This window comes from Carcharhinus amblyrhynchos, chromosome 3 (genome assembly GCF_965287045.1).
Source record: "Carcharhinus amblyrhynchos chromosome 3, sCarAmb.v2.hapA, whole genome shotgun sequence".
In the NCBI taxonomy this organism is placed as follows: domain Eukaryota; kingdom Metazoa; phylum Chordata; class Chondrichthyes; order Carcharhiniformes; family Carcharhinidae; genus Carcharhinus; species Carcharhinus amblyrhynchos.
Genome location: NC_137326.1, coordinates 108,839,992 through 108,867,421, shown reverse-complemented (window position 1 = coordinate 108,867,421; position 27,430 = coordinate 108,839,992). Strand labels below are relative to the sequence as shown.

Sequence of the window (27,430 nt, the reverse complement as noted above, 5' to 3'; positions counted from 1 at the left end):
GCATATTTGTAATATTTGCCAGTTGGACCCAGCCCTTTACCATTGCTGTCTTTGTCAACACAACTATCCTGGTAGATACGTGAATAATTGTGTGGCTTGATGTGCAAAATTAAGGCTAGTTCAGCTGACACATTTTGCTGCTTGTTCCCTCTCCAAATGTTGATAACATCTTGGAAATGCAGATGTGCCCTTCAAATGGCTTCTGGGCTTGTCCACCACACCTGTCTCCAAATTTGGTTAATAGTTTGACGCTTCACGCTGACTCTGCATCACCTGTGACAACTTTAATTTTCTTTGGGGCATATGGCTTTAATTCTGGACTCACTCTGAATTTTCCATTGCTGACTTGGTTATATGCAACCTAAATAATAGTACATCACCAAGCCTATGCAATGTAAGTTTTTCCCCATGTCCTTTTGCTTGCACACTTTGGCTAGCTCTCTGAACTTGCTATCATATTTGTTTGAAAATATTTTTCTCCTGTTTTTTCTCTATCTCTCCTAGACCCTTTCTCCTGAGCTCATGAGCTTTCTTCATGAGCTCCATCTCCTTTTGTTTTCCTCTCGAGTACTCTCTGCCTTATCAAATTCTATTCCAACTCTTCAGTATTTCTTGACTTTTCCAATCTCCTGCTTCCTTGCTGGTCTTGACTCTCTCTTAGATAAGCCTACAACTTTGATCTGAGCCTCTTTTGGCACTCTCCCGTTGAGGCACTTAGTGCTACCTCCTCATACGCAACTGCAGCTACCCATCATAGTCCCAACACAAAAGCAAAATACAACTGATATTGGAAATCAGAAATAAAACTAAAACTGTTGGAAGAGTTTTGCAGGCCGGCAACATCATCTGTCAGGCAGTGTCTTTGGAGGAAAACAAGTTTGTTTAGTTTGATGATCTGTCATCAGAACTGAGAAAAGATAGAAATGTAAATGCTTTTCAGCCAGCAGAAGGTGGAGGAGGCAAATGGAAATGAAGGTCTGTGATAGGGTGGAGAGCAGTAGAGACTAACAAGATTTCATGAAGCAAAAGCCAATGAGAGTGGTAATGAATATAGTTTTAAAATAAGTATCCAGATAAGGCTTCGACAGCTATATAGCAGCCATCTGAATGCAAAACTAAAGGATAAAGAAACAAACACAAAAAAAAAACCAACAAAGGAGGATCAAGTAGGTCAAGATAGAGGCAGAGGTTATGACCTAACATTATTGAACTCGACATCAAGTTTACAAAGATATAGAATGATGAGACAAAAATGAAGTATTGTTCCTCAAGTTTGTGTTGAGCTTCATTGGACTACTGTAGCAAGCCGCAGAGAGTGAGGTCAGAGTGAGAGCAAGGTGGAGAATTAAAATGACAAGAAACAGGAAGCCTGGGGTCACACTTAGGGATTGAAAGGAAGTGTTCTGCAAAGCAGTCACCAAGTCCACAATTAGCCTCTCCAATGTAGAAGAGACCACTTTGTGACCAGCAAATATAGTATCCCAAATTGAAAAAAGTACAAGCAATTTTACCAAAATGGCAAACCTCACATTTTCCTTGCACATTGTGTCAAATTTCCCCTCATTCACTTGTTTGTTCTTTTCTGGCCTCATAACTTGATCTTCAACCTATGTTATACCATTAGCAACTTTTCTACAATACACTCACTTCTTCCATCCAAATCTAATTTACAACTATTTGAGGCCTCAGCACTGATGTGGCATCCCACCGGTCACAGTATGTCAATATGAAAAAGATCCATTCACCTCTACCCTGTTTCCTGTTAGTTAGTAAGTTCTCTATCCAGGCTAATATATTACCCCCACCATCATGAGCTCTTATCGAATGTACTGTCTTTTCTTTTTGAGTGCTTTTTGGAAATCCAAATATACTTATCTATTGGTGTCACTTCATCCACCCTGCTTGTTATATCCTTAACAAACTATAATCAATTTGTGAAACAATTTCCTTTTCTTAAGACCATGTTGACTCTGCTTTATTATATTATATTATATTTTCTAACTGTTCCACTCTTAATTCCTTAATTATACATTCCAGCATTTCCAAATGACAGATGTAAGGTTAATCGACCTGCAGTTTGATTTGTATTGCCTTCTTTGAATAAAATTACATCTGTAGTTTTACAATGAGTCTTTTCTGGAATCTAGGAAATTTTAGAGGATTACAACCAATGTATTCTTTATAGCCACTTCTTTCCAAGGGTGCAGACCATTTAGTCCAAGGAACTTTGTCGGTCTTTAATCTCAAGAGTTTTTTGTCTAATGATAGTAATTGTTTTCAGTTGCTCTCTCCCTTTTGCGCTTTGAACTTCTTCCATTATAATGGGGATACTTTTTATATCTTCTACTCTGAAGACAGATATAAAATACTTATTCAAATTCTTTTCCCCTCTTTTAAAAAATACCCACCTTCGTTCATTAAGGCCCTTGTGCTCACTTTAATTACTCACTTCCTTTTTAATATGCTATGAAACACTTGTTGCCTGTTTATATGTTTCGTGCTAGTTTACTGACACACTTCCCTCTTTATGGGTTTCATGCTAGTTTACTGACGCACTTCCCTCTTTATATTTCATGCTAGTTCACTGACACACTTCCATTTTACTGGTTTCTAAAATGTCTTCTGGCCTGCCATGAACTTGCAGCACTGTACACTTCTTTCAATTTGGTACCACACCAAAGATGTGTGGATTAGGTTGATTGGCCATGCCCCTTAGTGTTAGGGGGATTGGTAGGGTGAATGCATGGGGTTATAAATAGGGCCTGGGTGGGATTGTTGTCGGTGCAGGCACAATGGGGCAAGTGGCCTCCTCCTGCACTGTACTGCACTTTTATGATTCTAAACTTCCTAAGCTGGCCACAGATGGTACATCATATATAGAAATATACGTAGAAAATGGAAGCACGAGTAGGCCCTTTTGAGTTTGCCCTGCCATTCATTATGATTGTGGCTGACCGCTCCCCCTCCCCCCAACCTCCATATCCCTTTAGCCCCAAGAGCTGTGTCTAATTCCTCCTTGAAATCTCACAACATTTTTGGCGTCAACAACTTATAAAATATCTCCTTGATTAGTCATTTGGTAGTGCAGAACTTTATTGCTAAAAAATGATGTTCCGTTGAAGCTTTTCATTTTGCACTCATCAGGTCAATTCCTGGAGAAACAATAGCTTCATATTTTATGAGAAGAGGATGTTATCTGGTTGGCAAGTGAACTCTGGTAGAGGTATTGCTGCTGAGAATGCATAAGTTGATGGTGACTGACAGTTAAATTTCAACCAATGCTTGGCAGTTAAACCCAAAAGCTGGACTATTATGGTCAAGGCATTGACCTGTGGAATGAACCAACAAATGGCTATCACTTGTCACTGAAGGAACTGTGTTATAGTTCTAAGTCAGTGATGGTCTGTGGCTTGGAGGGGAAAATTCCCATGATGGTGCTCTGAAGTAACTGCTGTTCTTGTCCTTCTATTGGTTGAGATTGTGGAAGGGGTTGAGGGTTTGGAAGGTGACTTTCAAAGGAGGGCTGTCTGTTGTTTGACTGCAGGGAGTCAAAGATTCTGGGAACTAGGCAGGAAAGCGGAGCAAAGGCTGATATTAGATCAGTCATCACATTGAATGGCAAAGCTGACTTGAGGCCATATGGCTAGCCTCTCTTCCCTACATTCTTACGTATTTGTTGAATTTTTTGTTTTTAATTGAGGTGCATGTAATTGATGTCCTCTTGCCACGTCAGAACATTTTTTTTTGTCAGTACTTCTGGTGTGTCCCAAGGAGCTATTCTTGGCCTCTATCCTTCGTCCTATTTCTCATTCCTATACTACCCCTCCGGTGATGCCATCTGAAGGTTTTCACGTGTGCGTTGATGAGACCCAGATCTACTCAAAACTACTTCTTTCAGCTCCTCCACTGTTACCTAATTATCAGACTGCTTGTCCAAAGTCCAGCACTGAATGAGCTGGATGTTCCTCCCATTTAAATCTTTAGGAAGAGCTGAGGCCATGGTAATCCATCTCATTCCAAGTTCCTTGGTTACCCATCTCTCTGGCAAAGGTCTCAAAATTAAGCCAATCTGTTTACATGCTTGTGACCCCATGATGAGGTAAGAAGCTCATTCATGCTAAGGCTAAGGGCGCCTATTTCCCTCTCTATAACACTACCTCGCTTTACGTGTCTCAGCTAGCCTGCTGTTGAAACCCTCATTCATTTTTGTTAGCTTTTGTTATCTCTAGAGTCAAGTATTCCTCACACTCCTGGCTGGTCTTCTATGCTCTATATTCCTCAAACTTGAGGTCATAGAAAATTCTGCCCGTAAACTGATGAACAAGACTTGGTTGGTTTTTTCAATCCTGTGCTCATTGAAGTACAACATTTTGTCAAGCAACACCTTGATTTAAAAATTCTTACCTTTTTTGTTTTCAAGTCCCTCCGTTGTCTTGCCTATTCCCAGTTTTCTCTGATCTTTTTCACCTACAACCATCCAAGATATCTGCGCTCATCTTATTCCGACCTCTTGAGCATTGAAAATCCCAGCCTTTAATTGCTCCCGCATTGATGGCTATGACTTCAGTTGTATAGGTCTTAGATACTGGAGTGTCCTTCCTATACCTTGCCATCTTTCTACCTTGCTTTCCTCCTGTAATGTGGAGATGCTGGCATTGGATTGGGATGGGCACAAGTAAGAAATTTCACAACACCAGGTTAAAGTCCAACAGGTTTATTTAGAATCACGAGCTTTCATAGTGCTCTCACTCAGTTGAGGAAGGAGCAGCTCCCCAAAAGCTTTGTCCAAACAAACCTGTTGGACTTTAACCTGGTATTGAGAGACTTTTTCCTCCTCTAAGACACTCATCAAGCTCATGGACCAAGCTGTTGTTCATCTGAGCAAATATCCCCTATGTCACTTGGTATTATGTTTCATAGACTTAATTGGATAACAACATCTTTTTATCATCGGGATCATAAATGTTTTTTCCTTTAGGTTGTGAAGTTATGTGCTGGAATCATAGATGCTGGGAAGAATTTCTGTAATGCTAACAAACAGTTCGTAAATGGAATTCGTGAGCTAGCCCAACAGTCCACCAAGGATGAAGTTATTGAGGTAAGAACCTGCTCTGAATAAATTATAATAGTTTCAGAATAGTAGTTGGGTTGCTGTAGAAAAAGGATGACAAGCTGATGGTGTTCTGATACCTAACTGAATAATGGCTTAGATTGCTGTTATCTAAGAAGGAAACCGTGGTGCTGCCTTTGCTTTGCTTTGTTTCCCTTTTTACTTACACGGGTGTCACCAAAGTATTTCAAGAAATGGCTTCTCTCCAGCTTGCACTGTCATCTGTGCAGCTTTCCCAAGGATCTACCCTTGGCTCTTTTGTGTTTCTCATTTGCTGTCCCTTGACAGCATATGCAGATAATTTGGTTGCTCCACTACCTGATATTGTAGTGTTTGTCTACCACAGGATTTCCCAAACATTTCTGGCCGTGAAGCCCCTATGATGTCCCAAGAATATTGATGGGACCTCCTGAGAAATGTTCTTATTATGTTGACTACAAAAAAAAATTACTTTAGCACAATAGATGCAGACATACAAAGCTTAATTTGGAGAAATCTTTTCTATTTCCTACATGTAAACATTCATCATAATTAAATGTTCCCATATTTTTTAAAAAAAAGGTACTTGGGTCTTACCTGTTTGTCATTTTAAATGGCGGGGTAATGGCGCTCCTTTGATTAATGGGAGGAGTGCTGCTAGAAAGCTGGATTCGCGTATCAGGCACACACACATGCTTGGCCCTCTGCCCCCAGTCACAACACCCCGCCTCTCCCTTTGTGAGTATTTTGGGATATGTTTCAAATGTTAAATACAAGTCAGTACATTGTTAAATTAGAATGATGAATTGCTTGTATGAAAACTATTCAAAATTTATCCCTTTGATTTTGTGTTTACTTCCAATAGAACAGCCTGATGAGGTTTTCAGAGAGCCTTCAGGAAATGGTTAATTTTCATACGGTAAGTCACGAATTCTGGCATTGATGTTCTGTAAATGTATCCCCATTAACATGCTTTTGTGTCAGCCACTTCAGGAACATTTTGTCATTAGTTCAACCTTTTAAACATCTCTATGAAACTCTAATTTACTTCATTCGAAGTCAGTAGTGTAATGCTTGTTTCACAGTATGATGGGGTAGGGGCAGTATCGGTCACCTTGAATTGTCCAAGAGCATGTTGCTAAACCGCATCACCCAGTTGCCAAAGCCTTGAACTGCTGAATTAAGATTAATTTTAGATTAATTTGCTCCTCTCATAGTGGTTTGAATACCCGGTCATGTGATAATGACAAAACTGAACCACCCTGCTTTGTTTAAAATTTTCTGACTTATGTCCAGTCCATTGTTTTTGTTTTCTACATCATGGCCATTGATGTTAATTGGCCTGCAGTCTGCTTTCATTTGTCAGTGCTTTTCCCCAATTAACCTTTGTACAGTGTTCAAGAGCAACTCGTGTGAGCTATCACATGTTCTTATCTGTGTGAGGGAGCCTCAACCAGTTGTTTCTGTATTTTTCTTACTGTAGATAAGCAACTTATTATGGGACTGGTGTAATTATCTAACACTTAAAGACATTATCCCTCTGTAGCAGAACAATCTTGCAGATTTTAATTTTTTTTGAGGGACATTGCACAGGACAGAATTTTCACATTAGCAATTCTATTGATAACGTGTGACTGACTAATAGTTGTTAGTTGCCTTTGGTTTTGTTGTGGCCTGTTCTATTTTTAACTGTGTTCTCCTTTGTGATTGTTTCACTATTGTAAGGATAGTGGAAATTAGTCTCTTGTCACAGTTAGAAAAGACTTGTTAACAAAGCTATCTGTAGTATGATTTCACCTGTGTAGGAAGTATTTTTTTGTGAAAAGGTTAAGTAGTTGCAAAGGTTAGTTTGATATGCATTAGAATTTTTTTTATCCTCTTGCCTCAGAGGAGAATTAAATTTTCAGCTGATCATTGGAAACTAGTAATGCTAGTTTATTGCCCACTTATTGAAAATCCTATCCAGTCAACTTGCACTGCAGGAGTTATTCCTGTATATAATTAACTGCTTGCATGCTTTTCTGTTTTCAATAGGTTTATGTTTAAATTAGTAAGATTTGTTTGACCAATGTATTTACAGAATTGTACAAATTTATGGAAACTTACAAAAATGTGAATTGAGATGAGTATTTTATTTGTGCATTTTAGTGTATGTTGTTAACCTGTATATGCTTTTCCTGCATGAAGTAACAATGACCAGAACTTGCTGGTTGCTTACATTGGTGGGATCTTCTGGTTACATTGACAATGCATCTCGCCACGAGTTGCCTGGTAGCAAGGGGTGCATTTGACAAGAGACTCTGTTGACAGCAATGGGACTAGAGGATTCCACTGCTGGCCAATGGTGGACCGTTTCACCCGCTGTGAAACATGTGGCAGGTTGCATGGAAAATTCCGCCTTACCTATTAAACCTTTTCCTAAGAGACAAAGAGAAAAAGGGACAATCACAGTTGAGCCAAATAAAATGCAATATCTGGGGACTGAAGGCCAATAAATCCCCAGGACCTGATGACCTACAATGCAGGGTGCTAAAGAAGGGGGCCATGGAAGTAGTGGATATGTGGGTTGTCATCTTCCAAAATTCTTGTAGATTCTGGAATAGTCCCGGCAGATTGGAGGCAAACACAATCCCACTATTTTTAAAAAAAAGCAGAGACGAATAAAACAGGGAATTACACACTGGTTAGCCTAATTTCAGTAGTGGGGAAAATGTTTGTCTGTCAGAGACTTTTATAAAGGATGTGATAACAGGACAGTTAGATGGGATTAGACAGAGTCGGCACGGATTTATGAAAGGGAAATCATATTTGCCAAACCTACTGGAGTTTTGTTTGACGATGTAATGAGTAGAATTGATAAGAGAGAGCCCCTAGTGGATGTGATGTTTGGATTTTCAGAAAGCTTTTGATAAAGTCCACATAAGAGATTAGTGTGCAAAATTAAAGTGCATGGAATTGGGGATCATATAGTGCATGGATTGAGAACTAGCAGACAGAGAACAGGAATAAATATATCTTTTTGGAAGTGGCAGGCAGTGACTGGTGGAGTCCTGCAGGAATTGCTGCCTGGGCTCCAGTTATTCACAATATACATCAGTGATTTTGATGGGGGAACCAAAAGAAATATTTCCGAATTTTCTGATGACAGAAAACATGGCTGAGAACGAGAGTGATAAAGAAGGTGCTATGAAGCTTCAAGGTGATTTGGACAAGTTGAGTGAGTGGGCAAATATATGGCAGGTGCAGTATAACATGGATAAATATGATGTTATCCACTTTGGGCAGAGAAACAGGGTGGCAGAGTATTATGTAAATAGTGATAGATTGGGAAATGTTAATGTGCAAAGGTACCTGGGTGTCCTTATACACCAGTCCCTGAAGGCAAGCATGCAGGTATGCAACAAACAGTTAGGAAGTCAAATGATATGTTGGCTTCCATTGCAAGAGAACTTGAGTACAGGAGCAAGGATGTCTTACTGCAGCTGTCGAGGGCATTGGTGAGACCATACCTTCAGTATTTTGTGCTTCTTTGTCTCCTTATCTAAGGAAATATATACTAGCCATAGAGGGAGTGCAGTGAAAGTTCACCAGACTGATTCCTGGGATGGTAGGGTTGTTGAATAAGGAGAAATGGGGTCAACTGGACCTGTATTCACTGGAATTTAGCAGACTGAGAGGGGATCTAATTGAGACATGTAAAATTCTGACAGGCTGGTCAGACTAGCTGCAGCGATGGTGCTCTTTTTGGCTGGGGTCCAGAACAGGGGGTTGCAGTCTCAGAATATGGGGTATGCCATTTAGGACTGATATGAGAAGTTGTTTCTTCTGTCAGAGAAAGATGAACCTATGGAATTCTCTATCATAGAAGGCTGTGGAGGCTGAATCATTAAATATATTTAAGAAGAAAATAGATTTCTAAACTCTAAAGATGTCAAGCGGTACGGGAGCACACTGGGATATCACTTTGAGATAGATGATCAGCCATGATCATGTTGCATGGTAGAATAGGTTCGGAAGGCCGAATTGTATACTCCTATTTTCGGTGTTAATTAGCAGTGGAAAAATACACTGTATAAAATACAGTTATAGCATTTCTCCCTCTAATATTTTATCGCTTCCTACATTGAGCTTTGCAATTCAGATTGGACATTGTAGCAGACTTTTATTTTATCTTTGCCAGTTTGGTATTTGCCATACATGGAAATCAATAACTACTTAGGAATTTGAAAGCCAAGGTACTAAGAAATTAAGTTGCACCTTGCCTCATGAAGAGTACCTAAGAAAAAAAATGCCACCTAGTTCTGAACTTTTAACCCTGGCATACCTTAGTCACAAAGAAACCCTATATCAGGAATCCTGCATAAAAGGCATTGTGGACAGCACTATAAAAGCTGTAAATATGTTATCAGCATCTTTTTGATTTGTGCATAGCTACCTGTCATATAATAAACATGGTTTCGTGAATTGAAGGTTTGAAGCTTCAGAAGCAATTGCTTGCTTCAATGCGATCCAACTTGTTGACATTAATCGTGGAGGCAGATTCCCATATTCAGCTCTCGGATGGCACCAACAACAGTCATCCCAAATTTAGTTTAATTGTTAACTGCTTAGCTCTTGCCTGTCTTTAGCATGGACCAAAAGAGAGCACTGTGTGTAATGTGAATTGATATTCCAGGCATCCTAAATTGAATGCATCTGTGATGAACACATTGCAAATCACTTAATCCATATCCTTGTATGGGGACTTTATCGAAAAAAAAAGTTGCCATCCATGAGGCTGGTTCCCGACAGGTTGTGCAGAGGCAGATGAATGTGCGTCCATTTCAGGGACATGGTTGCAAGGTGACCAGAACTGCTAACAAAACATTCAAGGGTATTTGACACTTGGAAGTACAGAGTTAGGAAAAGGTGGCCCTGTTAATTAAGGATGACCTTAACACAGTTGGGAGACATGGCCTTTGTTCATAAGATCAAGATGTAGGATCAGCTTGGTCAGTTATGAAATAGCAAAGGTAGGAAATCACTTGTGGGAATAGTTTATAGGCCCCCTAACAGTAGCTACACACTCTAGGAAAGAGTGTACTTCAAATAATGGATGCTTTTTAGAAAGGTACAGCAATAATCATGGGTGATTTCAATCTTTTATGTGTGTGTGGCCAATCAGATTTGGCAAAGATGAGTTCATAGAATGTATTTGGGACAGTTACTTGGCGCATACATCCTAGGCCCAGGCTGTTTTAGATCTGATAATGTGCAATGATTCAGAACTAGGTCATCTACTAGTAACAGATCCTTTAGAAAATGCTAGAATCCATTATTGAGAAACTAATATCCTGACAAAATCAGGCAGAGTCAACATGGTTTTATGAAAGGAAAATTACGTGTGGCTTTTTTTTTAAATTCCATTGAGGAAATAACCAGCAAAGTGGATACAGGGAACATGTAGATGTTCTGCACATCAATTTCCAAAAGGCATTTGATAAGACGCCACATATAATATAGGAGCTCATGGTGCAGAGAGGATTGGTTCACTAAAGAAAGCAGAGAATAGTGATAAATGGCTCATTTTTAGGTCAGCAAGCTGTACCTAGTGAAGTGCCACTTGGATCAGAACTGTAACTATTTATAATCTATATCAATAGCTTGCATGAAGGGACAAAATGCATATAGCTGTATTCACTGATGACCTAAAAATTAGTAGGAATGACAGTTGTCAAGAGGAAGTAGAGAGTTTGCAAAGGGATTTAATAGGTAAGGTGAAATTGACAGATGGAGTATAATTTTGGAAAACGTACTTGTTCATTTTAGTGGAAAGAATAGAAAAGCAGTATATTATTTAAATAGAGAGACACTTACCTCTTTGGTACACAGGGAGCATGGTGTCCTTGTACATGAATCACACAAAATTGGTGTGCAGGTGCAGGTATAGAAAATGATTAGGAAGGCAAATGAAATGTTGGTGTTTATTGCAAAAGGAAAAGGAATTAAGCACAAGAAAGGAGTTGTTGCGAAAGTTGTACAGCACCTTAGTAAGACTGCCTTTGGAATACAGTACTTTGGTGGTGATACTTAGGACATAATTGCATTTTAAGCAGTTCAGAGAAAAAGGTTCACTTGATTGATTCCTCAGACAAAGCAGTTAACTAATGGGAAAAGTTTAATTAGGTTGAGCCTATACTGATTAGAATTTAGAAGCATGAGAGACATACTTATTGAAACATAAGATATTGAGAGGACTTGACAGGATGCTGCGAGGATGGTTCCCCTTGTGGGGAAGTCAAGAACTGGGGCACACAATTTAAGAATGAGGGGTCTTTCATTTTTTTTCTCTGAAGGAGTCTGGAATTCTCTCCCCAGAGGGCAACGGAGGCTGGGTCATTGAACATATTCAGGGCTGACTTAGTTAAATCTTTGATTGATATTGGAGTCAAAGATTATTAGGAACAAGCTGGAAAGTGGAAGTGAGGCCACAGTCAGATCAACTATGATCTTCTGGAAAAGTAGAGCAGGCTCAAAGGGCCAAATGGCTTACTCCTAATTCTTGTTCTTGTGTTTCCTCTTTTACCAGACACTTGACTCACTGCCTTAGTCTTGGATCTTACGAATGGCTGTGTAATGCCCTATGATGCATGACAGGGAATTTCAAACATGAATGGGGATTTCTGTATTGGAAATAGTGCTCAAGTGCTAAAATCTGCCAGCTTGATAGAAGCGTCTAATTTTGTTTTCAGTTCATTGGATATTTGCTATTCTGTTCTACACTTGCATTAAGAGTGCTAATCAGCATATTACACGTGTAATTGATATAACTCATGATCTTGCTCATGCATGATCAAATAGCAGCAGAAACAACTGCTATCACTGTGTTGATGTACTGAGTTAGCTAAGATGGGCTTTTTGGTTGGCATGGACTTGTTTGAGCTGAAGAACCTGTCTCCATGCTGTACATTCTATGATTCTATGAAATTATATCAAAAATGCTGCAACAAAAATCTGTTGAACCCATGTCATTATTGCCATGCATTGTACTTTTAATTTTAAAATAGGCATCTTCGTTCAACAAGAAAATAAATTCTGTACTCTGGCCACCTGGCTAAGTGCAGTAATGAATGGTGTGGGCCCACTTTAATTATAATGAGGAGTTTGCAAAAAGTGACTTATCTATTTTGTATTAAATATAACTATGATATTCTTCACAAGCATCATGGAAATGTTATTACATTACATCCGCATCACAGTTATTCATTGTTGTTCTGGACTGTTTGTTGCCATAGAAGCCAGTTTTCTTTATGACTCATCCACACAACAGACTTGTGTGGAAATTTATAGCTCCCCTGGAATAAAAGGAACAAAAGCAATATGGACACAAAATTAGCTGAATAAAAGGAAGCAGAGAGTAATGGTCAATAGATATTTTTCGGACTGGAGGAAGATTTGTAGTGGTGTTCCTCACGGGTCGGTATTGGGACCCTTGCTTTTCCTGATGTAAGTTAATGATCTAGATCTTGGTATGCAGGGACAATTTCAAAGTTTGCAGATTATACAAAACCTCTGAGCATTGTAAACTGAAGAGGACAGTGATTTCCTGAGACTGAGATGATTGACCTCCAACAATCATCATCAACTCCCCTTGCAGTTGGTGTGACTCTAATCAGTAGAGTTCTGCCTCTGATTCCCATCGATTTCAGTTTTGCTCGGTTCCTTAATGACATACTTGGTGAAAGGCAGTCACTCTCACCTACCCTCTTGAATTCAGCTCCTTTGCTCATGTTTGAACTAAGGCTGTAGTAGGTTTGGTTGAATCCAAACTAAGCATCAGTTTCCTCACCATGCCGCTATCAGTTTGCAATACCAGAAAGTTTGAGAAGAGGGTACTCTTTATCTGACATCCATCATTATGAAATGCTTTGAAAGTTTAGTCATGGCACGAATCAATTCCAGCCTCCTGGACTACCTGGAAAGCTGAGTAAGTGCCGCTTGATAGCATGGTCAACTGTCACTTCCATCACTTTACTGATGATTGTGAGTAGCCTAATGAGGCTGTAATTGGCTAGGTTGGATTAGTCCTGCTTCTTGTGGACAGGATATACCTGGGCTGTTTTCTACATTGCCAAGTCAATGCCAGTGTTGCAGGTGCATTATATTTTGAGAATGTTGCTGCATTTTTTGAATGAACCATTAAACTTGCACTAAAAGTTAATCTGGTAATTAATAATACAATTAACCTGATAACATTTTTAATGATTGTCATTCAACCTCTCTTGTCCAGAAAATTAACTATTAAAAGTGTGGAGTCCCATTCCTTATGGTAATGACTCGTTCAAAGTTAAAATGTCAACTGGAAGATCTTGGCCTTTTATCTTCAATTTGTTTTTTCTTTAAATCCAATCTTGCCTTATCTATCTTCACCTGATTTGACGTTTTGTTCACCCTCTCTAATTCTGCCTCTTGCTGAATGATTCCTTGTTTTATTTCTCAATGCTTAAATAAAATTGATTAAGGAGCTGTACTGTTTGCTCTGTTGTTGTTTTGAAGGCCTGGTGTCCTCACCATGCTGCTATCAGTTTGCAATATCAGAAAGTTTGAGAAGAGGGTACTCTTTATCTGACATCCATCATTATGAAATGCTTCGAAAGGTTAGTCATGGCGCAAATCAATTCCAGCCCCCCAGACTACCTCAATCCAGTACAGTTTGCCTACCGCCGCAACAGGTCCATAACAGATGCCATTTCCCTGGCCCTGTACTCAACCCTGGAACGCTTAGATAACAAGGACATCTATGTCCGACTCCTATTTATTGACTATAGCTCCGCCTTCAACACCATTATTCCCACAAACCTTGTCTCCAAACTCAGTGGCCAGGGCCTTAGCACCTCCCTTTGCGACTGGATTCTGAACTTCCTAACTCTCAGACCAGAATCAGTCAGGATAGGCAACAACAACACCTCCATAATCATCCTCAACACCAGTGCCCCACAGGCTGTGTTCTCAGCCCCCTACTATGCTCTTCATTGTGCAGCCAAATTCCCCTCCAATTCCATTTTCAAGTTTGCCAATGGTACCACTGTAGTGGGTTGTATCTCAAACAATAATGAGACAGAGTACAGAAATGAGATTGAGAACCTGATGAACTGGTGTGGCAACAATAATCTCTCCCTCAATGTCAACAAAACGAAGGAGACTGCTGTCGACTTCCGGAAGCATAAAGGAGAACATGCCCCTGTTACATCAGTGAGGAAGAAGTAGAAAGGGTTGTAAGCATCAGGTTTTTAGATGGCCAGATCACCAGCAACCTGTCCTGGTCCTCCTGTGCCAACACTAGTTAAGAAAGCCCACCAACACCTCTACTTTTTTAGAAGACTAAGGAAATTTGGCATGTCAGCTATGACTTTCCAACTTTTATAGATGCAACATAGAAAGCATTCTTTCTGGCTGTATCGCAGCTTTGTATGGCTCCTGCTCTGCCCACTACAAAAGGTCATGAATGTAGCCCAATCCATCACGCAAACCAGCCTCTCATCCGTTGACTCTGTCTACACTTCCCACTGCCTCAGCAAACAGCCTGCATAATTAAGTACTCCATGCATCCCAGCCGTTCTCTCTTCCACCTTCTTCCTTCAGGAAAAAGATACACAAGCCTGAGGTCATGTATCAACTGACTCGAGAACAGCTTCTTTCCTGCTCCTGTCAGTCATTTGAATGGACTTACTTTGCATTAAGTTGATCTTTCTCTACACCTTAGCTATGACTAGCACTACATTCTGCACTGTCTCATTTCCTTCTCCATGAAGTGGTGTGTTTTGTCTGTATAGCGCACAAGAAACAATACTTTTCACTATATACTAATACACGTGACAATGATAAATCAAATCAAAATCAATGACAAAACTTGGTTTGATAATACTTCTGTCATGCACCTTGGGATGTTTGACATTGGAGGTGCTACATATTATAGAATTTTTTTTTCAGGAACAAATTGAGCAGGGCATGTTGTGATAATCCCTGCTTCAATAATTTCTGAACTACTAAGGTAACATCAGAGAATACATTGAATCACAAGCCTTTTATTTTAGTAACTGATGTTAGTATTTATTTTGTTATCATGTGAACTTGTGATAAGCTGAATATTATGCATAGTAGTATTCTGCCAAATAATGTCTAAATTTATTACATATCACGTAAAAAATTGTTGAATTTGCAGCAAATTAAAATGCTTTTGCTTGTAATGTCTTTCAGTTTAACTTTAATGAATGATATTACCAAATACGAATGTTTATTTATGAGACATAAATGTTATACAAAAAAAATGATATATCAATATTAAATCTTTTGAAAGAACAGATATGAAATACAAGCAAACAAGGTTGTAAAGTTGAGTTGGTACTGCATCAGATTGAATTAATCAAAGCTAATTGTTAGGTGTGGTTTATTATACAAATCTGAAATTACATGATGCATTACTACTGTTTTTAAAAAAATATGGAGCATGGTGCAAAATTTTTCTGTACACATTTATAGTTCTGGAAAATGTATTTGTCATGTTTTTCAAGCACAAATCTAATTATTAATTGTCATGTGGATTATCAAGAAACTGTAGCAAACAAGCATTTAACCAAAAGAGGGTGGTAGCTAGGTCAGCGTGTTTGATGCTCGTGGCATTTGAGTTTATATTTGCTTAATAGGGTTGTATTGAGATTACTTAAACTGAATATGATGCCAAAATCAGATGTGTTACATGGAAACCACCTAAATGAGAGATGTGCATACATATAAAAAAAATCCAACTATTCCAATAAAGGCCTGTTACTCTCTATTTATTTTCTTGTTTTCAAATTCCTCTAGGTCCCTCCCTCCTTCAGTCCCATAACCCTTATATCTTTTATCCTGCAATACTGGCCTGTTGCGCATCCTAAATTTTATATTTGATTTATTATTGTCATATGTATTAACATACAGTGAAATGTATTGTTTCTTGCACGCTATACAGGCATCATACCGTTCATAGAGAAGGGAACACGAGAGCGCAGAATGTAGTGCTTCAGTCATAGCTAGGGTGTAGAAAAAGATCAACTTAATGCAAGGTATGTCCATTCAAAAGTTTGACGGCAGCAGGGCAGAAGCTGTTTTTGAGTTGGTTGGTACGTGATTTCAGACTTTTGTATTTTTTTCCCGAAGGTAGAAGAGAGAATGTCCAGGGTGCATATGGTCCTTAATTATGCTGGCCGCTTTGCTGAGGCAGCGGGGAGTGTAGACAGAGCCAATGAATGGGAGGCTAGTTTGTGTGATGGATTGGGCTACATTAACACCTTTTATAGTGCCTTGCGGTCTTGGGCAGAGCAGGAGCCATACCAAGCTGTGATACAACCAGAAAGAATGCTTTCTATGGTGCACGTGTAAAAATTGGTGAGAGTCGTAGCTGACATGCCAAATTTCCTTAGCCTTCTGAGAAAGTAGAGGCGTTGGTGGGCTTTCTTAACTATTGTGTCGGCACTGGGGGACCTTTTAGTGGCTGTGATTTCAATCGCCAAACCCTAATTTCTGGAATTCCTCCCCAAGTTTCTGTCTCTCTTTCCTTCCTGAAGATAATTCATAAAACCTGCCTCTTTGACCAAACTTTTGGTCAAATATCATTAATATCATTTTTAAAAATTCTTTCACAAAACCGGGGTGTCGCTGGTTAGGCCAGCAGTTTTATTGTCTATCCCTAATTTGAGAAGGTGGTAGTGACCTGCAGTCCATAGTGTATGTATACCTGTGGTGGTGCTGTTAGGATGTGAATTCCAGGATTTTGACCCAGCAACAATGAAGGATTTCCAAATTAGGGTGATGTTTGGCTTGGAGACAAACTTGCAAGCAGCGGTGTTCCCATACATCCACTGCTCTTGTCCTTCTAGGTGGTTGACCTGTGGGTTTGTGGAATTGCCACTGTGTGTCATTGATGGCAGAAGTGGATGGAGTGCCAAATAGGTGGGCTGCTTTGTCCTGGATGATTTGGAACTTCTTGAACGTTGTTGGAATTGTGCTTATCCAGGCAAGTGAGTGTTCCATCAGACTCCTGACTTGTGTCAGGTAGATGTTGGACAAGCTTTGGTAAGTTAAGTTGTGAAGTACTCTCTGCAGAATTCCCAGCTTCTGACCTTTTGTAGCCAGTGTATTTATATGACTAGACAATTCAGTTTATATGACTCAGTGTCAAAATTTGCTTTGTAACACACCTGTGAAGTGCATTGGAATGATTTATTATATCACATACGTTATAGAAATAAAAGTTGTTGTAGGTTTTGTTAAAAAGACATTGAGAAACGTTCACTGTGACAAACTTGTCTGCATAAAAAAATCAGTAGCCACAAATCTTTCCTGATCTTGTGATAATGAAAAGTTTATTCAGCCAGTGAATTTATGAAGATGAGACAAATGCTTCAGACCTCCCATAGGGAACCTACAGATGCAGTTAACCAGCAGATCACCACCTTGGAGTGCTCTCCTTTCTATATTTATCATTCCACGTCCACTTTCTTTGACTGGGCTAATGTTGTTCCACGTCACTCTGCTGAGCTATTCAAAGAGCAGTCATGCAAGGAAAGAGAACATGCTGAGAAATGGATAAATTTCCAAAATAAACATGGAGGGTAAATAACCTTGGAGGATGTTTAGAAATCAGAATACCATGAGTGGAGCAGTGGTCTAGAAGTAATGCAAAGACCTCTACAGATGGAGAAGAATGTGAACCATGGTGTGCTGGATCTGCTGCAATAGTACATAATAGATCCTCATCTTCATGACTTCCTACGATCAAGGATAATTTAAGTCTGGTTGACAATTAACAGATTGTGAATTTCAGTGGTGTAGTGCACAATGAATGTGATTGTGAGCAAGAGATGGCCCAAGAAAGCCATAATTGTAACTCTACATTTTTTTTCTAGATCTTTGATAAAAGTATTTTTAGGGAGAGAAGTTTATTGAGGGTGTGATATTAGTCCTGTTTGAAAAAAAATAAGAGAAAATAACATTCTGAACTGCAACCAGTTGGGCCTAGTAACATCAAAACATGATATCACAATCCTTTTAGCAGCTGTGTTCTAGATCTAGTAACTTCAAAATGTAATATCACAACTTTTTTAACAGCTGTAGTCTGGAGTCGTCCAAGGATCTAACCTTGGAACCTCTCAGTTCTCATCCAAATGCTGTCATCAAGTACACCATATGACTTCTACTTCCACATGTATTCTGACGACACCCAGTCCTGCGTCACCATCACTTCTTTCGGCCCCTCCACTGTCTATGGTTTTTACAGTGCTTGTCTGATGAGTATTTGAGATTTCCTGCAAATAAATATTAAATATCTTCAGTCCCTGCCACAAGTTCTGTTCCTTAGCCACCGACTCCATCCCTCCTCACTGGCCGATATGTAAGGATGCACCAGATTGTTTGCAGGTTTTGTGTCCTGCTTAACCCCAAGCTAAGCTCCTAACCCCATATTCTCTTCATTAATGAAACTAACTGCTTCCAGTTCCAAAACCTGGCCATGCACCATCCTTTCCTCCATTCATCTGCTGGAACCCTGTCTGTATGTTTGTAACTTTGAAACTGAACTATTCCAATGCTCTTTAAACCAGCTTGCACCCTTCGTAAACGTGAGCTCATCCAAATCTTTGCTGTTTCCCAACTCTTACTGATACCATTTATCCATAACCCCCACACTCACTGACCTACTTTGTCTTCCGATCAAGTATTGCATTGTTTTAAAAATTCTCATTGTTTTGAGTCTTCTATGGCCTTTTTTCTATTTCTATAAGCCCCTGCATGCAACCATTTGAGATCTTGGAATTGTTCAATTATTATTTAGGCTCTTGATTATCCCTGATTTTTCTTTGTGGCACGACTATAAATCATGCCTACAGTTGCCAAGGCTCAAAACTCAATCTCCTCTTCTCATCCGCTCAACTTCTCCTCCTTTCCATCTTTAAAATGCTTCTTTAAAATCTTGGCCTTAATATTTCTTGATGAGGTTCCATGCCAAATTTTGTTTGATATTCCTGTGAAGTGCTTTTGGATATTTTGTTATGTTAATGGTATCAGATAAGTTATCACGTAGGCAAATGCATTGTGCAGTGTGGTTCCACACCATTTGGATTAGGAATTCCTGACGTGTTGGCTTTATATGATCTGAGTTAGCAGAACAGCCAATAAAATGGATCTGTCCCTAGACTATATAAGGAAAAATTAACCTAGGTTTATCCTCCTGATTCTATTATGTGCTGTTAAGCAATGATTCAAGCTCGACTGATTTTCTCATGATTGATTAACACATTGACAATTGCTGTCCAGGGTTTATGTGGAGAATGTCCTTTTCAATGTAGCAAGGCAGAATCCTGCCATTAGTGGAAAAGCATCTGAGCACGAGGAAGGATAGAGAGAGCAAATTCAAGTTGGGAATCTAAGCCTTTTGAGGGAAATGGGATAGATATCCCAATTTCTTTTATACAGCTTGGTTGTAACTGAAATGACTATGCTCAGAAAAGTACACTTTTTTGCCAATCAACAGAACCTCACTGTTTACAGATGTAATCGCCAGTGTTTGATAGTTTGATTTCATTGCAAAAGAAGGAATTCATGTTTTTTTAAATATGGTGCAGTAAGTTAACAGGACCTTGAATTGTACTTGATGCAATCTTGAGAGATAAATGGAAGACATCCTTGATGATGAACCATATGAGGATTGATAATGAATGGTTCTTTTAAAGAATGACCACCAAACATCGGAGATTAAGTAATCAGACAGGGCCATTGCAAATTCAATTGCGATTATAAAGATCGTGAGTTACATCCTGAAAACAAACATTAGATGTAATTCCTCTTCATAGCATCATTGTATTTTTAGTAGCTGGAGAATAAAATGTTGGAAGTAAAATTGCAGGCTGTGATTGGAAAATTGTTCTGGACCAGGCTTCCATTGAAAAAATAATTAAGGTATTATAAACTTTGCCAATGTTTATTGTAAATTATTTTATTTTGTATTTCAGATTCTGTTTGATCAAGCCCAAAGATCCATCAAGTTGCAGCTTCAAACATTTGTTAAAGAGTAGGCACTGTTTTATTTTTCTTATCCTTTTGCTCATTTAAGCGAGGCGAAATGATTCGACATAATGCAAACTAGGAATGTTATATTACTTCTAAATGACTGACGTGTCAGTCAGGAAAAACCAGAATACGTTCATTCTCATGGAATGTGTATCTCATAATAATTGCTGACTACACATTAATACATGCACAAAGGTTGATATCGTGGAGATGCATTTTGTGATACTGTACACTTTAATTAAATGTACAAATGTTAAACACATTTGTATATTCAGCATAATGGTACCACCTCATCTTTTTGGTGTATAAACATATGCAATGGTAGGTTTCTTTCAGTTGGAAAATCAATTTTCACTTGCATTATTATAAATTTTCTGAGTAACAAGTATAACATTTCCTTGACCTGTTTGGCTTGAAAGGTCCTGCTGTAGATGTGTTTGAAAATTAGAATCATTAATGAGACATTCAGTGTGAAGTTGTTTGAGTCAAGTGTGTGAGCTAAACTATGCTCCTTTCTTAGCTAATTGAACCTCAGTTTGGTGCTCAGATGTACTGGCTAAATGATCTTTTTAACAGTATTATCATGATCATGTAAAATGAGTTTCTTTAAATTGGTGTGTAAACTAAGAATTAGTGTGTAAATGCTGTTTCTGTTCCTGAACCTAGTAGTGCACACAGCAGGCTTTGTTTCTATAGCTAGTTTTTCCTAGAATACTAGCCTGTTGTCAGAGGCTCGTAGTTTGAGGAACACTACTCTGCATCAAGCATGGCTAACCAGGAGAACCTCCTGCTCTTACTGTTCCCTGATGGCATGTTGGAAGGATTTTGCAGGTTTATTCTCAAACCAACCTGTTGGCCATGTTACGAATGTACCTTCCTTGACCATCAGGCCCTGGGGTGGGACTCTGACCTGGGGCTTCTTTGGATTTCCCAGATTGAAATCTTTTCAATTCTTTCTCAGATCGGATTCACTTAATTCCTTTTCTACAGCTAGGTTAGTTGAGTTTTTGCTTTTTGTTTCCAAAATCTTAAATCTGCCCCAATTGAACTCAGTGTCTGCTAATTTTGCAGCTGCATTCTATGATTGCACTCTGGGTGTGGGTACTCCTTGTCCTGCTTCAGCACAAGTAGAGCTATTTAATTCATGATAGCCGTCATTTCTCCTCTCTCTCTTCTCTTTCCCCCCCCCCCATTTGGGAATGTTGTAGTTCCCTTTTCTGCCTCTTCCTATTCACTGGGTGTGACTTCAGCACTTTTAACACCAACTGACTGCTCTCTGGCTCTTGACTAAGTGGGGCGTTACACTCAATATCTCATGACCTGTTAGTAAGTTTCCTCGGTCCCTGCTTAATTTTATGCTTCTGGCTTAGCCGTTTCAACCTTCATCGATTGTATCACCCCAGTAGGCTTCGAAACCTGTTCAGCTGTCTGCAATATTACAGATCCCTGCTGCTTATTTGTTCAGTTTGCTTAATGTTTCTGGACTGTTTTTGAATTTCACGGAGTAACATCTTCCCTCCGGCAAGGTAATTCCTTAGCAGAAGGTTGATCTCTTGCATAGGCAAGCTTGAGAACACCCACCATCACTGGCTTGGGAGCCAGTTCACTCTCTAAGTGATTTTTTTTTTGGTACCTCATCACTTCTCTTGTTAGTCATCTGACTATTGCTCTGGAATGTGTCCTTCTATTTGAGAAATTCTCAATTTTCTCTGCTAACAGTGTCTGTAAACACACAGTATCTCACAGAATGTTGACCTCCATTCCCGGTTCTTTGTAACCACTAAGGACCATTTCCCTCTTACACAAGAAATCCTGATGGTTATCTATGCTTTCTTTTGCATTTGCAAAAGAAGTGTTATGATTGTAGTGACCATGGATAAGACTGTTGAAACATTGCTTGTGGTTTTCTTCGCGAGCCAACAGTGTTCTGTTTATATGGTCCAGTTGACTATGAGGAGGTTTGCCTTTTATCGTACATTCAGCAAGTCAACAGGTTTTGGGGAGATAGAGGTTTCCCATTCCTCATTAATTTAGCAGTTAATTGCAGATTGCCGTGACTCAACAGAACAGCAGTTGATTTCTTAATAACTTCCTTTTTGTCCTCCCTTGATCAACAGCCCTCTCTGATATTGTTTCTCAGAGTTCTACCTGCAAGTTCTGCACACAATGGCTGTTCCCAGACTGTTTTCGTCATAACAAAATGCTGTATCATTTTTAATGAAACGTTGTTCTGCCAGGCAAAAGAATCATTATGTTGAGGTCGTTTGAAGTCCCTTTCTGTCAGTTGTTTCCTCCAGAAGTAAACGGTTTTTCACACTTAGATTTCAATCCTTGGCAGGGTCTTTGCAATAAATCTTGCAAGGTGCCATTTTGTCTGTCCATACTTGTAATCATAGAATCCCTACACTGTGGAGGAGGCCATTCAGCCCATTGAGTCTGCACCAACTCTCTGACCGATTATTTTACCCAGGCCCTCTCCCCTATCCTATTCCTATAATCCCACATATTTACTATGGCTAATCCATCTAACCTACGCATCTTGGGCCATCAAGGCCAATTTAACATGGTCAATCCACCTAACCTGTATATCTTTGGATTACCATTTGAAAAAGTCTTAAGCTCAATATAGAGGTTTGAAAACAGTACGGTACCAATAAAACAGTTGTCCACAAAATCATAATTACATTTTCAAAACAGCATCAATTTTTATGCATTTCAGCCTGTTTATATAGATTTATTCAAATGAGCATACAAATATGCTGACATGGGTGACCCTTGACTGCGAGTGCCTTTTCCCATTGGTATGACTGTGGCGCAACTTGCAAGAAGGAAATTAAAATAGTTGATTTCAAAAGTTTTTAATGAACTTATTGATAGTTACAATATAGTGGTGCACACAGCTTCGTTGCCCTGTTCTTTCGTTGTAACCCTGTGTCTTTGAATTCAAATATTTGGCTACTCTTGCTTTAAATTGTAATTTCTTCCTCAACTAATTCAAGCAAAGCATCCAGTGATTGAGTGATTCATAGATTGGATGACACAGCAAAAACCTGGCGAATGGCGTTTAATGTGGGGAAATGAGGTCATACCCTTCCATAGGAGTGATTTAAAGGCAGGTTATTATCTAAAGGGGAGAGATTGCAAATGAGTCAAGTACAGAGGGATCCAAGTATTCACAAAAAGTTATCAGGCAGGTCTAACAAGTTGCTAAGAAAGAAAACAGCATTTTGGCCTTTATTGCAAAGGGGTTGGACTTTCCAAAAAGGGAGGTTTTATTGCAATTGTTCAGGATGTTGGTGAGGCCTCACCTGGAATACTGCATACAGTTTTGGTTCCCGTACTTAAAAAATGATAGAGTAACATTGGAGGCAGTTCAAAGAAGATTCACCAGGCTAATTCTTGGGATGAGAGGGTTGTCTAACCAAGAGAGACTAAATAGTCTGGGTCTGTGTTTCTTGGAGTTTGGAAGATTAAGGAATGATCTCATTCAAACATACAAGATCTTGAGGGGGCTTGATAGGGTATATGGTAAGATGTTTTCGCTACTAGGAGAGTCTTGAGCAAGGGGACATAGCTCCAATTTAAAGGGCCAGTCATTTAAAACCGAGGAGCATAGAAATTTCTTCTAGCAGAGGGTGGTGGATCTCTGGAATTCGCTGCCCCAAAGAGGGCTGGATCATTAGAAGTATTCAAAATGGAGCTGGACATATATCTGACAGAGCGAGGAATGGAGGGCTCACAGGAAATGGCACAGAAAGGAGTTGAGGCTGGCATTGTTCAGTTATGACCATTTTGAATGGCAGGGCAGACTTGAAGGGCCTGGTGGCCAACTTCTGCTTTTATTTTTTGTGTTGTGTTCTAACACTTCATAACCTTTTAATAATTCTAAATTGATGATCCTCCCTCACTGACTCATCGAGAAGAGGAAGTACAGTAAAAGGGTGTGCAAATACACACTACTCATGATCCCAAATACCTACCATTGAGGTAGCCTGAAATTGCCTGGGGCTGAAAATGGGGGAAGATGTAAAATGAGGTTTGGGGAGAGATGAGAAATAGAGACCTGGAGGGAAAGATGAAAAATGAAGACTCTGAGTTGCCAGGCAGTGGCAGTAGAGATGAGGAATAGTGGGTGATGTGTGGGGTGAGGTGGAAGGAATGATTTCCCATTTGTGGCTCCAAATGGCCTGGAGGTTCTTGGAACTTGTCTCACAAAACTACAAGTAACAATTCTCAGCTACGGGGGACAAAATTTTATAAGGTATATTCATTAACATTTGTAGAAGTGAAATGGTCTGAAGGCATGTCAGATCTCGTGGTTATTCCTCCAGGAATGTCTAGAACCAGAGTTGCCAGGCTTACTGTACTGGTACATCAACTTCTGAGCTGCTAACAGTTAACCTACCTCCCATCACTTTAGATATTTCCATTTGTAGTAGACAGAAAGAATGATCCCAGAAGGCTAAAAGAAGGGGATGAACTTTGCAGGCGATGTAACGTATCCTGGAATATTGTTTTAGAACATAGAACATTACAGCGCGGAACAGGCCCTTTGGCCCACAATGTTGCGCCGACCAGTCTTATTTTTAAAAAAAAAACATTGACCCACTAATCTAAACCAATCCCTTTTCGTCCATAAACCTATCCACCAATCTCTTAAACGCCCCCAAACTAGGCGCATTTACAACTGCAGCAGGCAGGGCATTCCAGTCCCTCACCACCCTCTGGGTAAAGAACCTGCCCCTGACATCCGTCCTATAACTACCCCCCCTTAATTTAAAGCCATGCCCCCTCGTGCTAGATTTCTCCATCCGAGGAAACAGGCTATCACCATCCACCCTATCTAAACCTCTAATCATCTTATATGTTTCTATAAGATCCCCTCTTAGCTGCCTTCTTTCCAGTGAAAACAACCCCAAATCCCTCAGTCTCTCCTCATAGGACCTCCCCTGCATACCAGGCAACATCCTGGTAAACCTCCTCTGCACCCTCTCCAAAGCCTCCACATCCTTCCTGTAATGTGGGGACCAGAACTGCACACAGTACTCCAAGTGCGGCCGCACCAGAGTTGTGTACAGTTGCAACATGACGCTGCGACTCCTAAATTCAATCCCCCTACCAATAAACGCCAAGACACCGTACGCCTTCTTAACAACCTTATCTACTTGATTCCCAACTTTCAGGGATCTATGTACACATACACCTAGATCCCTCTGCTCCTCCACTCTATTCAAAGTCCTCCCGTTAGCCCTATACTCAACACATCTGTTATTCCTACCGAAATGGATTACCTCACACTTCTCCGCATTAAACTCCATCTGCCACCTCGCGGCCCAGCTCTGCAACCTGTCCAAGTCACCCTGCAAACTTCGACACCCTTCCTCACAATCTACCACACCTCCGACTTTGGTGTCATCAGCAAACTTTTGTCTGATTCTCTGTGCATAATAGCCATTTTGGAAATAAGAACACCTGCAAATAAAAGAGACACAGTGCATGTCCTTTAGTTGTCCTAATATATACATTTCACTTTTCATATTTTCTTTATTTACCTTTAAACCTGTCATGGTTATTGGGTCTATTAAATCTCATCTTTGCCCCTCTTCTGCAGTGGAAATAAGTTCCAGCATTTCAAGTTTATATGCATAATATGATTGCTAATTCTTGGTATGCAACTAGTGAATGAACATTGTATACTGTCAATAGTTTTAATGTATTTTCCATGATGGTTATCCAAAATTGCACAGAGTATTTTAGTCAATGTATTTTACAAATTTACCAATACCTTTTAAGAGCTACGTTCTCCCCATTAGTTTTTAAAAATTCTATCTGCCTAGACTTGCATTTTTTAAAGTTATTTTCTTCTACAGTTTCATTGAGTGTATATTTACCTTTCTTGTTTTTCTCTCCCAGTCTGTTAGCTTAATTTACATGAAGTTAATTTTAAAAGCACCCATTACTGTCTTTAACATAGTAATTGAAAATTGCATTTTTAATTCACAACTTAATTCTTTAATGTATTTGAAGCATTTTTTTGAATCTAGTAAGAATTAGTGAAGAAATTACATGTTCTAGTTGCAATGAAAAATATTGCATGTTCTTTCTGTTTATCTTTTTCAGTGATCTTAGAAAATTTAAAGATGCAAAAAAACAGTTTGACAAGGTTAGTGAAGAGAAAGAAAATGCATTGGTTAAAAATGCTCAAGTTCAAAGAAATAAACAGCATGAAATAGAGGAAGCTACAAACATCCTAACAGCAACACGCAAATGCTTTCGGCATATAGCACTGGACTATGTTCTGCAGGTATAACTTCTCACTTAATATTTAACTTATTGAAGTAACTAATTTATTTTCATTTATTCAGACCTAAGAGGTTTTTTTTTTCATTGCAACTGTACTAAAATAACAAAAAAAAACGATTGCACTGAAATTAGAAAAAGAATGACATGACATATCTTTCATTTCTGTTGATGTAAACTGTCTAATTACCTACTTAACTTTAACCATTTGCACTACAGAACGCAGTTTAACTTAAGTTTGCCATGACTGTTAAATTTATCCTGAGATATTTCAAAGGTACAAGGTCACCCTGAAATATTGCTGATGAAGTTTTATAGTTCAGCATTTGAGCATAAAATTAGTTAATTAACACTGAATAAAAATTGTTATTTTCATGTATTGTCTCTGATTTTTATATTTATTTTCACCAAGAAAACTGGTAATTATTGCCACTTCAAAATTCCTTTCATGAAACAAGTATTCTGTTTCTAATGTCTTGTGCATGTGTACATATAATGTGTGTGTCCATATAATACAATACTGACACTTATATAAAGCTGTGGTATTTTGCAATAGTCAGCAATAAAAATAAATCAAGGAAATTGCTAATCAATGATCCTGCTTCCCTAATATGAAATGGACGAGTATAGTTATGCATCTTTACTATGGCATTATCTTTCTATGGCAATATTATCATTAATTATGGCACTGAATAACAAGGTGAAGAAGGGGAGGTGATGTTGGATTGGATGAGTATTGGACCAGAAGGGAATGCTGAAGTGGAAGGGGTATATGTCTTTGGAGGTGACAGAGATGGCAGAGGATAATCTCCTTGAATACGAAGGCTAATGTGGAGTTTTCTCCTCTTCACAAATGGATGCCTTTTAGTCACACTTTAGGTTACACATGACTTTTGCATAGATTTCTTAATGCATGGGGTTTCTCTTGCATTTCACCGTTAATGAAAACATGTCTTCAAT

General features: G+C 39.1%; 1 protein-coding gene across 5 annotated transcripts in view; it reads left to right on the top strand.

Moving 5' to 3' along the window:
• The window catches only part of LOC145341003 (arf-GAP with coiled-coil, ANK repeat and PH domain-containing protein 2-like), a 142,331-nt gene that overhangs the window by 28,549 nt on the left and 86,352 nt on the right, over nucleotides 1–27,430 (top strand). For all 5 annotated transcript variants that reach the window (XM_080185674.1, XM_080185672.1, XM_080185675.1 and 2 more), the window contains exons 3-6: nucleotides 4,979–5,098; nucleotides 5,955–6,008; nucleotides 20,113–20,171; nucleotides 26,291–26,474. In XM_080185674.1, coding sequence (XP_080041800.1) covers nucleotides 4,979–5,098; nucleotides 5,955–6,008; nucleotides 20,113–20,171; nucleotides 26,291–26,474 — 417 coding nt within the window. The remainder of the gene's footprint in view (nucleotides 1–4,978; nucleotides 5,099–5,954; nucleotides 6,009–20,112; nucleotides 20,172–26,290; nucleotides 26,475–27,430) is intronic.